At 45.7% G+C, this 15,884-nt stretch overlaps 1 protein-coding gene across 1 annotated transcript in view; it reads right to left on the reverse strand.

Moving 5' to 3' along the window:
* The window catches only part of CFAP91 (cilia and flagella associated protein 91), a 176,837-nt gene that overhangs the window by 34,783 nt on the left and 126,170 nt on the right, over nt 1–15,884 (reverse strand). Inside the window, exon 13 of the mRNA XM_073668721.1 lies at nt 10,021–10,167. Coding sequence (XP_073524822.1) covers nt 10,021–10,167 — 147 coding nt within the window. The remainder of the gene's footprint in view (nt 1–10,020; nt 10,168–15,884) is intronic.

A 15,884-nucleotide genomic window follows, 5' to 3' on the forward strand; every position in this document is an offset into this window, starting at 1 on the left:
GACTGGATACAATATATAAGCAGAATAGTGACTGCAGCTCGGGAGGTGACTGGATACAATATATAAGCAGAATAGTGACTGCAGCTCAGGAGGTGACTGGATACAATATATAAGCAGAATAGTGACTGCAGCTCAGGAGGTGACTGGATACAATATATAAGCAGAATAGTGACTGCAGCTCAGGAGGTGACTGGATACAATATATAAGCAGAATAGTGACTGCAGCTCAGGAGGTGACTGGATACAATATATAAGCAGAATAGTGACTGCAGCTCAGGAGGTGACTGGATACAATATATAAGCAGAATAGTGACTGCAGCTCAGGAGGTGACTGGATACAATATATCAGCAGAATAGTGACTGCAGCTCAGGAGGTGACTGGATACAATATATAAGCAGAATAGTGACTGCAGCTCGGGAGGTGACTGGATACAATATATAAGCAGAATAGTGACTGCAGCTCAGGAGGTGACTGGATACAATATATAAGCAGAATAGTGACTGCAGCTCTGAAGGTGACTGGATACAATATATAAGCAGAATAGTGACTGCAGATCAGGAGGTGGCTGGATACAATATATAAGCAGAATAGTGACTGCAGCTCAGGAGGTGACTGGATACAATATATAAGCAGAATAGTGACTGCAGCTCAGGAGGTGGCTGGATACAATATATAAGCAGAATAGTGACTGCAGCTCAGGAGGTGACTGGATACAATATATAAGCAGAATAGTGACTGCAGCTCAGGAGGTGACTGGATACAATATATAAGCAGAATAGTGACTGCAGCTCAGGAGGTGGCTGGATACAATATATAAGCAGAATAGTGACTGCAGCTCAGGAGGTGACTGGATACAATATATAAGCAGAATAGTGACTGCAGCTCAGGAGGTGACTGGATACAATATATAAGCAGAATAGTGACTGCAGCTCAGGAGATGGCTGGATACAATATATAAGCAGAATAGTGACTGCAGCTCAGGAGGTGACTGGATACAATATATAAGCAGAATAGTGACTGCAGTTCTGAAGGTGACTGGATACAATATATAAGCAGAATAGTGACTGCAGCTCAGGAGGTGGCTGGATACAATATATAAGCAGAATAGTGACTGCAGCTCTGAAGGTGACTGGATACAATATATAAGCAGAATAGTGACTGCAGCTCAGGAGGTGACTGGATACAATATATAAGCAGAATAGTGACTGCAGCTCAGGAGGTGACTGGATACAATATATAAGCAGAATAGTGACTGCAGATCAGGAGGTGGCTGGATACAATATATAAGCAGAATAGTGACTGCAGCTCTGAAGGTGACTGGATACAATATATAAGCAGAATAGTGACTGCAGCTCAGGAGGTGACTGGATACAATATATAAGCAGAATAGTGACTGCAGCTCAGGAGGTGACTGGATACAATATATAAGCAGAATAGTGACTGCAGCTCAGGAGGTGACTGGATACAATATATAAGCAGAATAGTGACTGCAGCTCAGGAGGTGACTGGATACAATATATAAGCAGAATAGTGACTGCAGCTCAGGAGGTGACTGGATACAATATATAAGCAGAATAGTGACTGCAGCTCGGGAGGTGACTTGATACAATATGTAAGCAGAATAGTGACTGCAGCTCGGGAGGTGACTGGATACAATATATAAGCAGAATAGTGACTGCAGCTCAGGAGGTGACTGGATACAATATATAAGCAGAATAGTGACTGCAGCTCAGGAGGTGACTGGATACAATATATAAGCAGAATAGTGACTGCAGCTCAGGAGGTGACTGGATACAATATATAAGCAGAATAGTGACTGCAGATCAGGAGGTGACTGGATACAATATATAAGCAGAATAGTGACTGCAGCTCAGGAGGTGACTGGATACAATATATAAGCAGAATAGTGACTGCAGATCAGGAGGTGACTGGATACAATATATAAGCAGAATAGTGACTGCAGCTCAGGAGGTGACTGGACACAATATATAAGCAGAATAGTGACTGCAGCTCAGGAGGTGACTGGATACAATATATAAGCAGAATAGTGACTGCAGCTCAGGAGGTGACTGGATACAATATATAAGCAGAATAGTGACTGCAGCTCAGGAGATGACTGGATACAATATATAAGCAGAATAGTGACTGCAGCTCAGGAGGTGACTGGATACAATATATAAGCAGAATAGTGACTGCAGCTCAGGAGGTGACTGGATACAATATGTAAGCAGAATAGTGACTGCAGCTCAGGAGGTGACTGAATACAATATATAAGCAGAATAGTGACTGCAGCTCAGGAGGTGGCTGGATACAATATATAAGCAGAATAGTGACAGCAGCTCAGGAGGTGACTGGATACAATATATAAGCAGAATAGTGACTGCAGCTCAGGAGATGACTGGATACAATATATAAGCAGAATAGTGACTGCAGCTCAGGAGGTGACTGGATACAATATATAAGCAGAATAGTGACTGCAGCTCAGGAGGTGACTGGATACAATATATAAGCAGAATAGTGACTGCAGCTCAGGAGGTGACTGAATACAATATATAAGCAGAATAGTGACTGCAGCTCAGGAGGTGGCTGGATACAATATATAAGCAGAATAGTGACAGCAGCTCAGGAGGTGACTGGATACAATATATAAGCAGAATAGTGACTGCAGCTCAGGAGGTGACTGGATACAATATATAAGCAGAATAGTGACTGCAGCTCTGAAGGTGACTGGATACAATATATAAGCAGAATAGTGACTGCAGCTCAGGAGGTGACTGGATACAATATATAAGCAGAATAGTGACTGCAGCTCTGAAGGTGACTGGATACAATATATAAGCAGAATAGTGACTGCAGCTCAGGAGGTGACTGGATACAATATGTAAGCAGAATAGTGACTGCAGCTCAGGAGGTGACTGGATACAATATATAAGCAGAATAGTGACTGCAGATCAGGAGGTGACTGGATACAATATACAAGCAGAATAGTGACTGCAGCTCAGGAGGTGACTGGATACAATATACAAGCAGAATAGTGACTGCAGCTCAGGAGGTGGCTGGATACAATATATAAGCAGAATAGTGACTGCAGCTCAGGAGGTGGCTGGATACAATATATAAGCAGAATAGTGACTGCAGCTCGGGAGGTGACTGGATACAATATATAAGCAGAATAGTGACTGCAGCTCAGGAGGTGACTGGATACAATATATAAGCAGAATAGTGACTGCAGCTCAGGAGGTGGCTGGATACAATATATAAGCAGAATAGTGACTGCAGCTCAGGAGGTGACTGGATACAATATACAAGCAGAATAGTGACTGCAGCTCAGGAGGTGGCTGGATACAATATATAAGCAGAATAGTGACTGCAGCTCGGGAGGTGACTGGATACAATATATAAGCAGAATAGTGACTGCAGCTCAGGAGGTGACTGGATACAATATATAAGCAGAATAGTGACTGCAGCTCAGGAGGTGGCTGGATACAATATATAAGCAGAATAGTGACTGCAGCTCAGGAGGTGACTGGATACAATATATAAGCAGAATAGTGACTGCAGCTCAGGAGGTGACTGGATACAATATACAAGCAGAATAGTGACTGTAGCTCGGGAGGTGACTGGATACAATATACAAGCAGAATAGTGACTGCAGCTCAGGAGGTGACTGGATACAATATATAAGCAGAATAGTGACTGCAGCTCAGGAGGTGGCTGGATACAATATATAAGCAGAATAGTGACTGCAGCTCAGGAGGTGACTGGATACAATATATAAGCAGAATAGTGACTGCAGCTCAGGAGGTGACTGGATACAATATACAAGCAGAATAGTGACTGTAGCTCGGGAGGTGACTGGATACAATATACAAGCAGAATAGTGACTGCAGCTCAGGAGGTGGCTGGATACAATATATAAGCAGAATAGTGACAGCAGCTCAGGAGGTGACTGGATACAATATATAAGCAGAATAGTGACTGCAGCTCAGGAGGTGACTGGATACAATATACAAGCAGAATAGTGACTGTAGCTCGGGAGGTGACTGGATACAATATACAAGCAGAATAGTGACTGCAGCTCGGGAGGTGACTGGATACAATATATAAGCAGAATAGTGACTGCAGCTCAGCAGGTGACTGGATACAATATATAAGCAGAATAGTGACTGCAGCTCTGAAGGTGACTGGATACAATATATAAGCAGAATAGTGACTGCAGCTCAGGAGGTGACTGGATACAATATGTAAGCAGAATAGTGACTGCAGCTCAGCAGGTGGCTGGATACAATATATAAGCAGAATAGTGACTGCAGCTCAGGAGGTGACTGGATACAATATATAAGCAGAATAGTGACTGCAGCTCAGGAGGTGACTGGATACAATATATAAGCAGAATAGTGACTGCAGCTCAGGAGGTGACTGGATACAATATATAAGCAGAATAGTGACTGCAGCTCAGCAGGTGACTGGATACAATATATAAGCAGAATAGTGACTGCAGCTCAGGAGGTGACTGGATACAATATATAAGCAGAATAGTGACTGCAGATCAGGAGGTGACTGGATACAATATATAAGCAGAATAGTGACTGCAGCTCAGGAGGTGGCTGGATACAATATATAAGCAGAATAGTGACTGCAGCTCAGGAGGTGACTGGATACAATATATAAGCAGAATAGTGACTGCAGCTCAGGAGGTGACTGGATACAATATACAAGCAGAATAGTGACTGCAGCTCAGGAGGTGGCTGGATACAATATATAAGCAGAATAGTGACTGCAGCTCAGGAGGTGACTGGATACAATATATAAGCAGAATAGTGACTGCAGCTCAGGAGGTGACTGGATACAATATATAAGCAGAATAGTGACTGCAGCTCAGGAGGTGGCTGGATACAATATATAAGCAGAATAGTGACTGCAGCTCAGGAGGTGACTGGATACAATATACAAGCAGAATAGTGACTGCAGCTCAGGAGGTGGCTGGATACAATATATAAGCAGAATAGTGACTGCAGCTCGGGAGGTGACTGGATACAATATATAAGCAGAATAGTGACTGCAGCTCAGGAGGTGACTGGATACAATATATAAGCAGAATAGTGACTGCAGCTCAGGAGGTGGCTGGATACAATATATAAGCAGAATAGTGACTGCAGCTCAGGAGGTGACTGGATACAATATATAAGCAGAATAGTGACTGCAGCTCAGGAGGTGACTGGATACAATATATAAGCAGAATAGTGACTGTAGCTCGGGAGGTGACTGGATACAATATACAAGCAGAATAGTGACTGCAGCTCAGGAGGTGACTGGATACAATATATAAGCAGAATAGTGACAGCAGCTCAGGAGGTGACTGGATACAATATATAAGCAGAATAGTGACTGCAGCTCAGGAGGTGACTGGATACAATATACAAGCAGAATAGTGACTGTAGCTCGGGAGGTGACTGGATACAATATACAAGCAGAATAGTGACTGCAGCTCGGGAGGTGACTGGATACAATATATAAGCAGAATAGTGACTGCAGCTCAGGAGGTGACTGGATACAATATATAAGCAGAATAGTGACTGCAGCTCAGGAGGTGGCTGGATACAATATATAAGCAGAATAGTGACTGCAGCTCAGCAGGTGACTGGATACAATATATAAGCAGCATAGTGACTGCAGCTCTGAAGGTGACTGGATACAATATATAAGCAGAATAGTGACTGCAGCTCAGGAGGTGACTGGATACAATATGTAAGCAGAATAGTGACTGCAGCTCAGCAGGTGGCTGGATACAATATATAAGCAGAATAGTGACTGCAGCTCAGGAGGTGACTGGATACAATATATAAGCAGAATAGTGACTGCAGCTCAGGAGGTGACTGGATACAATATATAAGCAGAATAGTGACTGCAGCTCAGGAGGTGACTGGATACAATATATAAGCAGAATAGTGACTGCAGCTCAGGAGGTGACTGGATACAATATATAAGCAGAATAGTGACTGCAGCTCAGGAGGTGACTGGATACAATATATAAGCAGAATAGTGACTGCAGCTCAGCAAGTGACTGGATACAATATATAAGCAGAATAGTGACTGCAGCTCGGGAGGTGACTGGATACAATATACAAGCAGAATATTGACTGCAGCTCGGGAGGTGACTGGATACAATATATAAGCAGAATAGTGACTGCAGCTCAGGAGGTGACTGGATACAATATATAAGCAGAATAGTGACTGCAGCTCAGGAGGTGACTGGATACAATATAAAAGCAGAATAGTGACTGCAGCTCAGGAGGTGACTGGATACAATATATAAGCAGAATAGTGACTGCAGCTCAGGAGGTGACTGGATACAATATATAAGCAGAATAGTGACTGCAGATCAGGAGGTGACTGGATACAATATATAAGCAGAATAGTGACTGCAGCTCTGAAGGTGACTGGATACAATATATAAGCAGAATAGTGACTGCAGCTCAGGAGGTGGCTGGATACAATATATAAGCAGAATAGTGACTGCAGCTCTGAAGGTGACTGGATACAATATATAAGCAGAATAGTGACTGCAGTTCAGGAGGTGGCTGGATACAATATATAAGCAGAACAGTGATTGCAGCTCAGGAGGTGGCTGGATACAATATATAAGCAGAATAGTGACTGCAGCTCAGGAGGTGACTGGATACAATATATAAGCAGAATAGTGACTGCAGCTCAGCAGGTGACTGGATACAATATATAAGCAGAATAGTGACTGCAGCTCAGGAGGTGACTGGATACAATATATAAGCAGAATAGTGACTGCAGCTCAGGAGGTGACTGGATACAATATAAAAGCAGAATAGTGACTGCAGCTCAGGAGGTGACTGGATACAATATATAAGCAGAATAGTGACTGCAGCTCTGAAGGTGACTGGATACAATATATAAGCAGAATAGTGACTGCAGCTTAGGAGGTGGCTGGATACAATATATAAGCAGAATAGTGACTGCAGCTCAGGAGGTGACTGGATACAATATAAAAGCAGAATAGTGACTGCAGCTCAGGAGGTGACTGGATACAATATATAAGCAGAATAGTGACTGCAGCTCTGAAGGTGACTGGATACAATATATAAGCAGAATAGTGACTGCAGCTTAGGAGGTGGCTGGATACAATATATAAGCAGAATAGTGACTGCAGCTTAGGAGGTGGCTGGATACAATATATAAGCAGAATAGTGACTGCAGCTCAGGAGGTGACTGGATACAATATATAAGCAGAATAGTGACTGCAGCTCAGGAGGTGACTGGATACAATATATAAGCAGAATAGTGACTGCAGCTCAGGAGGTGGCTGGATACAATATATAAGCAGAATAGTGACTGCAGCTCAGGAGGTGACTGGATACAATATATAAGCAGAATAGTGACTGCAGCTCTGAAGGTGACTGGATACAATATATAAGCAGAATAGTGACTGCAGATCAGGAGGTGACTGGATACAATATATAAGCAGAATAGTGACTGCAGCTCAGGAGGTGGCTGGATACAATATATAAGCAGAATAGTGACTGCAGCTCAGGAGGTGACTGGATACAATATATAAGCAGAATAGTGACTGCAGCTCAGGAGGTGGCTGGATACAATATATAAGCAGAATAGTGACTGCAGCTCAGGAGGTGACTGGATACAATATATAAGCAGAATAGTGACTGCAGCTCTGAAGGTGACTGGATACAATATATGAGCAGAATAGTGACTGCAGCTCAGGAGGTGGCTGGATACAATATATAAGCAGAATAGTGACTGCAGCTCAGTAGGTGACTGGATACAATATATAAGCAGAATAGTGACTGCAGCTCAGCAGGTGACTGGATACAATATATGAGCAGAATAGTGACTGCAGCTCAGGAGGTGACTGGATACAATATATAAGCAGAATAGTGACTGCAGCTCTGAAGGTGACTGGATACAATATATGAGCAGAATAGTGACTGCAGCTCAGGAGGTGGCTGGATACAATATATAAGCAGAATAGTGACTGCAGCTCAGTAGGTGACTGGATACAATATATAAGCAGAATAGTGACTGCAGCTCAGCAGGTGACTGGATACAATATATGAGCAGAATAGTGACTGCAGCTCAGGAGGTGACTGGATACAATATATAAGCAGAATAGTGACTGCAGCTCAGGAGGTGGCTGGATACAATATATAAGCAGAATAGTGACTGTAGCTCAGGAGGTGGCTGGATACAATATATAAGCAGAATAGTGACTGCAGCTCAGCAGGTGACTGGATACAATATATAAGCAGAATAGTGACTGCAGATCAGGAGGTGACTGGATACAATATATAAGCAGAATAGTGACTGCAGCTCAGGAGGTGGCTGGATACAATATATAAGCAGAATAGTGACTGCAGCTCAGGAGGTGACTGGATACAATATATAAGCAGAATAGTGACTGCAGCTCAGGAGGTGGCTGGATACAATATATAAGCAGAATAGTGACTGCAGCTCAGGAGGTGACTGGATACAATATATAAGCAGAATAGTGACTGCAGCTCTGAAGGTGACTGGATACAATATATGAGCAGAATAGTGACTGCAGCTCAGGAGGTGGCTGGATACAATATATAAGCAGAATAGTGACTGCAGCTCAGTAGGTGACTGGATACAATATATAAGCAGAATAGTGACTGCAGCTCAGCAGGTGACTGGATACAATATATAAGCAGAATAGTGACTGCAGATCAGGAGGTGACTGGATACAATATATGAGCAGAATAGTGACTGCAGCTCAGGAGGTGGCTGGATACAATATATAAGCAGAATAGTGACTGCAGCTCAGGAGGTGACTGGATACAATATATAAGCAGAATAGTGACTGCAGATCAGGAGGTGACTGGATACAATATATGAGCAGAATAGTGACTGCAGCTCAGGAGGTGGCTGGATACAATATATAAGCAGAATAGTGACTGCAGCTCAGTAGGTGACTGGATACAATATATAAGCAGAATAGTGACTGCAGCTCAGGAGGTGACTGGATACAATATATAAGCAGAATAGTGACTGCAGATCAGGAGGTGACTGGATACAATATATAAGCAGAATAGTGACTGCAGCTCAGGAGGTGACTGGATACAATATATAAGCAGAATAGTGACTGCAGCTCAGGAGGTGGCTGGATACAATATATAAGCAGAATAGTGACTGCAGCTCAGGAGGTGGCTGGATACAATATATAAGCAGAATAGTGACTGCAGCTCAGGAGGTGACTGGATACAATATATAAGCAGAATAGTGACTGCAGCTCAGGAGGTGACTGGATACAATATATAAGCAGAATAGTGACTGCAGATCAGGAGGTGACTGGATATAATATATAAGCAGAATAGTGACTGCAGCTCTGAAGGTGACTGGATACAATATATAAGCAGAATAGTGACTGCAGCTCAGGAGGTGGCTGGATACAATATATAAGCAGAATAGTGACTGCAGCTCTGAAGGTGACTGGATACAATATATAAGCAGAATAGTGACTGCAGTTCAGGAGGTGGCTGGATACAATATATAAGCAGAATAGTGATTGCAGCTCAGGAGGTGGCTGGATACAATATATAAGCAGAATAGTGACTGCAGCTCAGGAGGTGACTGGATGCAATATATAAGCAGAATAGTGACTGCAGCTCAGGAGGTGACTGGATACAATATATAAGCAGAATAGTGACTGCAGCTCAGGAGGTGACTGGATACAATATATAAGCAGTATAGTGACTGCAGATCGGAGGTGGCTGGATACAATATATAAGCAGAATAGTGACTGCAGCTCTGAAGGTGACTGGAGGATAAGACACGATGTAATAGCAGAATAGTGACCGCAGCACTGGAGGTGAATGCAGTATAAGGTGATGTGACACAATAGTGAGTGCAGCTCTGAAGGTCAATGTGGTGTAAGATGATGTGACAGCAGAATGGAGAGTGCAGCTCTGGAGGTGACCTTGGACCCTGGTTGGTTATCACTTGCAGTGGCGCACCTTGTGATCTCGGCGCTCCCGCTGTCTCTGCTGGGCGACCGTCGCCTCCTTGTCCCGCCTCTTCAGCAGTTGCCCCTCCTCCTGCAGGGCGTGTGTCGTCTGCAGCTCCCGGATCAGCTCCAACCGCTTCTCCTTCCCTTCAAACATCTGAGATCGGGCACAGACAGCGGGTTACGACATCTCGGGGGGGGATTCTGTACTATTATATAACGGGCTCCGTCTCTTCATACCCTCAGTTACATATACAGTAGTGTTCACAATACCATCCGTCCAATGTGACTGACCAAATTAATCAGTGTTTCTGGTATAGATTCTATCACCACATGTCAGACAATTTACCAGTTGGTGCAGTAGATTGTAAGAAACCCCCAGACTCCGCATTCATCATCTGCAGGTTTATGATTCTGTGTATGTGAATGATTAATTGTAAGGAGATGTGCTCAATATAATAGCAGTGTGGAGGTCAATCATTCTGTGAGGAAACAGGTGTGAGTCCGGTGGCCCTTATATAAGGGTGAAGCAGCACATGTTGTACCTGCATTTCTCCTTGAAAGCCTGAGAAATATGGGTCGTTCCAGACATTGTTCAGAAGAACAGCGTACTTTGATTAAAAAGTTGATTGGAGAGGGTAAAACTTATAAAGAAGTGCAGACAATGATCGGCTGTTCAGCTAAAATGATCTCCAATGCTTTACAATGGAAAGGAAAACCAGAGAAACGCAGAAGAAAACGAAGACTACCATCCGAATGCCAGAATGGCAAAGGCTCAGCCGATGATCAGCTCCAGGATGATCACAGACAGTCTCCAGTTACCTGTGAGGACTGTGACAGTTAGAAGACGCCTGTGTGAAGCTAATCTCTTACCAAGAAGTCCCCGCAAAGTCCCACTGTTAAAAAGACATGTACTGAAGCGGATACAATTTGCCAAAGAACAAATCAACTGGCCTAAAGAGAAATGGAGAAACATTTTGTGGACTGATGAAAGTAAAATTGTTCTTTTTGGGTCCAGGGGCCACAGACAGTTTGTCAAGACAACCCCCAAACTCTGAATTCAAGCCACAGTACACTGCAGACAGTGAAGCATGGTGGAAGCATCATGATATGGGCATGTTTCTCTTACTATGGTGCCGGACCTATTTACCGCATACCAGGGATCATGGACCAGTTTGCATATATTAAAATACTTGAAGAGGTCATGTTGCCTTACGCTGAAGTGGATACAGTGCCTTGTGAAAGTATTTGGCCCCCTTGAACTTTTCTACCTTTTGCCACATTTCTGGCTTCAAACATAAAGATATAAAATTCTATTTTTTTGGGGAAGAATCAACAACAAGTGGGACACAATCGTGAAGTGGAAAGAAATTTATTGGATATTTTAAACTTTTTAAAAAAATTAAAAACTGAAAAGTGGGTCCGTATAAATGCACGTGCTCTGTGATAGTCTCAGGGGTCTCTGCTCTATGATAGTCTCAGGGGTCTCTGCTCTGTGATAGTCTCAGGGGTCTCTGCTCTGTGATAGTCTCAGGGGTCTCTGCTCTGTGATAGTCTCAGGGGTCTCTGCTCTGTGATAGTCTCAGGGGTCTCTGCTCTGTGATAGTCTCAGGGGTCTCTGCTGTGTGATAGTCTCAGGGTTCATTATCAAGTGCAGAGAGCATCATGAAGACCAAGGAACACACCAGGCAGGTCCGAGATACTGTTGTGGCGAAGTTTAAAGCCGGATTTGGATACAAAAAGATTTCCCAAGTTTTAAACATCTCAAGGAGCACTGTGCAAGCGATCATATTGAAATGGAAGGAGTATCAGACCGCTTGAAATCTACCAAGACCCGGCCGTCCCTCTAAACTTTCATCTCGAACAAGGAAAAGACTGATCAGAGATGCAGCCAAAAGGCCCATGATCACTCTGGATGAACTGCAGAGATCTACAGCTGAGGTGGGAGAGTCTGTCCATAGGACAACAATCAGTCGTACACTGCACAAATCTGGCCTTTATGGAAGAGTGGCAAGAAGAAAGCCATTTCTCAAAGATATCCATAAAAAGTCTAGCTTGAAGTTTGCCACAAGCCACCTGGGAGACACCAAACATGTGGAATAAGATGCTCTGGTCAGATGAAACCAAAATCGAACTTTTTGGCCACAATGCAAAACGATATGTTTGGCGTAAAAGCAACACAGCTCATCACCCTCAAAACACCATCCCCACTGTCAAACATGGTGGTGGCAGCATCATGGTTTGGGCCTGCTTTTCTTCAGCAGGGACAGGGAAGATGGTTAAAATTGATGGGAAGATGGACTGAGCCAAATACAGGACCATTCTGGAAGAAAACCTGTTGGAGTCTGCAAAATATCTGAGACTGGGACGGAGATTTATCTTCCAACAAGACAATGATCCCAAACATAAAGCAAAATCTACAATGGAATTGTTCAAAAATAAACGTATCCAGGTGTTAGAATGGCCAAGTCAAAGTCCAGACCTGAATCCAATCGAGAATCTGTGGAAAGAGATGAAAACCGCTGTTCACAAACGCCCTCCATCCAACCTCACTGAGCTCGAGCTGTTTTGCAAGGAAGAATGGGCAAGAATTTCAGGCTCTCGATGTGCAAAACTGATAGAGACATACCCCAAGCGACTTGCAGCCGTAATCGCAGCAAAAGGTGGCGCTACAAAGTATTAACTCAAAGGGGCTGAATAATATTGCACGCCCCACTTTTCAGTTTTTAATTTTTTTAAAAAGTTTAAAATATCCAATAAATTTCGTTCCACTTCACGATTGTGTCCCACTTGTTGATTCTTCCCCAAAAAATTTGAATTTTATATCTTTATGTTTGAAGCCAGAAATGTGGCAAAAGGTAGAAAAGTTCAAGGGGGCCAAATACTTTAACAAAGTACAGTATGTCCTTGACATGGGTGTTTCACCAAGACAACGACCCTAAACACACCAGTAAACGAGCAAAATCTTGGTTCCAGTCCAACAAAATTGAGGTTCTGGAGCGGCCAGCCCAATCCCTGGACCTTAATCCGATAGAACACTTGTGGGGGTGACATCAAAAATGCAGTTTCTGAGGCAAAGCCAACAAATGGCAAAAAACTGTGGGATGAAGTCAAAGCCTCCTCTGGCTGGAATAACAGTGACAGGGGCCAGAAGATGGTTGACTCTATGCAACATAGATGTGAAGCAGCTCTAAAAAACTGTGGATATACAACTAAATATTAGGTGAGTGATTCACAGGAAAGCTCAATCCTCAGAAAAGAGAAGAGAAGAGCGAGAGGACATATTGTGAGTTTGTAAAGACAAATGCAGACGCTGCTATTTTTTAAAAAAATTCTACATTTCTCTACATGTTGTGAATTAGAAAACAGTGTGCAATGTTCCCAATGCTGGAAATAACAACTAGGAGAAAGATTCTGTGATAACTCGTGTGTGTGAACGCACTGCTATTATTTTGAACACTACTGTACACCACTCACAAACAGTTAGGGATATTTAGCTTTCGGATGAAATTTATGGAAAATGTAAAAAGTTCCCGCTCCAGTGACATTTTCTCATTTTCGTCATTAAGCAGAAGCCACAATGGTGATTTCCTTGTCTCAAATCAATTATGGAAACAAAAGCCAACAACAGCGGTGGTCACACCTCAACAAGAAATGTCAGTGTCTCAATAACTTGTCATGTGGCCTTGAGCATCAATTACGGCTGACAACGACATCCAACGCTGTTCACACGTGGAGTTATTGTCCGCTCAGGCACGGCGTCCCACTCTTCTTGTCCGCTCAGGCACGGCGTCCCACTCTTCTTGTCTGCTGAGGCACAGCGTCCCACTCTTCTTGTCCGCTGAGGCACGGCGTCCCACTCTTCTTGTCTGCTGAGGCACGGCGTCCCACTCTTCTTGTCCGCTCAGGCACGGCGTCCCACTCTTCTTGTCTGCTGAGGCACGGCGTCCCACTCTTCTTGTCCACTCAGGCACGGCGTCCCACTCTTCTTGTCTGCTGAGGCACGGCGTTCCACTCTTCTTGTCTGCTGAGGCACGGCGTCCCACTCTTCTTGTCTGCTGAGGCACGGCGTCCCACTCTTCTTGTCCGCTGAGGCACGGCGTCCCACTCTTCTTGTCCGCTGAGGCACGGCGTCCCAATCTTCTTGTCTGCTGAGGCACGGCGTCCCACTCTTCTTGTTCGCTGAGGCACGGCGTCCCACTCTTCTTGTCTGCTGAGGCACGGCGTCCCACTCTTCTTGTCCGCTGAGGCACGGCGTCCCACTCTTCTTGTCTGCTGAGGCACGGCGTCCCACTCTTCTTGTCCGCTGAGGCACGGCGTCTCACTCTTCTTGTCTGCTGAGGCACGGCGTCCCACTCTTCTTGTCCGCTGAGGTACGGCGTCCCACTCTTCTTGTCCGCTGAGGCACAGCGTCCCACTCTTCTTGTCCGCTGAGGCACGGCGTCCCACTCTTCTTGTCCGCTGAGGCACAGCGTCCCACTCTTCTTGCGCGCTGAGGCACGGCGTCCCACTCTTCTTGCCTGCTGAGGCACGGCGTCCCACTCTGCTTGCCCGCTGAGTCACGGAGTTCCCCAGTCTGCTGAGGCCTCTGGTCCTTTCTCCAGCGTAGATGACTCCTGTGCCTGGTGGTGCGGTCAGGGACCTTGCAGATGACGCCGGTGCCTGGTGGTGCGGTCAGGGACCTTGCAGATGACGCCGGTGCCTGGTGGTGCGGTCAGGGACCTTGCAGATGACGCCTGTGCCTGGTGGTGCGGTCAGGGACCTTGCAGATGACGCCGGTGCCTGGTGGTGCGGTCAGGGACCTTGCAGATGATGCCGGTGCCTGGTGGTGCGGTCAGGGACCTTGCAGATGACGCCTGTGCCTGGTGGTGCGGTCGGGTACCTTGCAGATGACGCCTGTGCCTGGTGGTGCGGTCAGTGACCTTGCAGATGACGCTGGTGCCTGGTGGTGCGGTCAGGTACCTTGCAGATGACGCCAGTGCATGGTGGTGAGGTCGGGTACCTTGCAGATGACGCCAGTGCCTGGTTGTGCGGTCAGGGACCTTGCAGATGACGCCGGTGACTGGTTGTGCGGTCAGGGACCTTGCAGATGACGCCGGTGACTGGTTGTGCGGTCAGGGACCTTGCAGATGACGCCGGTGCCTGGTGGTGTGGTCGGGTACCTTGCAGATGACGTCTGTGCCTGGTAGTGAGGTCGGGTACCTTGCAGATGACGTCTGTGCCTGGTAGTGAGGTCAGGTACCTTGCAGATGACGTCTGTGCCTGGTAGTGAGGTCGGGTACCTTGCAGATGACGTCTGTGCCTGGTAGTGAGGTCGGGTACCTTGCAGATGACGTCTGTGCCTGGTAGTGAGGTCGGGCACCTTGCAGATGACGTCTGTGCCTGGTAGTGAGGTCGGGGACCTTGCAGATGACGCTGGTGCCTGATGGTGCGGTCAGGGACCTTGCAGATGACGCTGGTGCCTGGTGGTGCGGTCAGTGACCTTGCAGATGACGCTGGTGCCTGGTGGTGCGGTCAGGGACCTTGCAGATGACGCTGGTGCCTGGTGGTGCGGTCGGGTACCTTGCAGATGACGCCAGTGCCTGGTGGTGCGGTCAGGGACCTTGCAGATGACGCTGGTGCCTGGTGGTGCGGTCGGGTACCTTGCAGATGACGCCAGTGCCTGGTGGTGCTGTCAGGGACCTTGCAGATGACGCTGGTGCCTGGTGGTGCGGTCGGGTACCTTGCAGATGACGCCAGTGCCTGGTGGTGCGGTCAGGGACCTTGCAGATCGTCTAGCACGCAAACCACGCTGATGTAAACGGTTTTGAATGGTGTGACGTGACACTTGGTGCCTCTCATCTCTCTTACATGTGCCTGGAGTTGTGTGACATT

This window comes from Phyllobates terribilis, unplaced genomic scaffold, assembly GCF_046119375.1.
Source record: "Phyllobates terribilis strain yellow unplaced genomic scaffold, ASM4611937v1 Scaffold_2__4_contigs__length_985480577, whole genome shotgun sequence".
In the NCBI taxonomy this organism is placed as follows: domain Eukaryota; kingdom Metazoa; phylum Chordata; class Amphibia; order Anura; family Dendrobatidae; genus Phyllobates; species Phyllobates terribilis.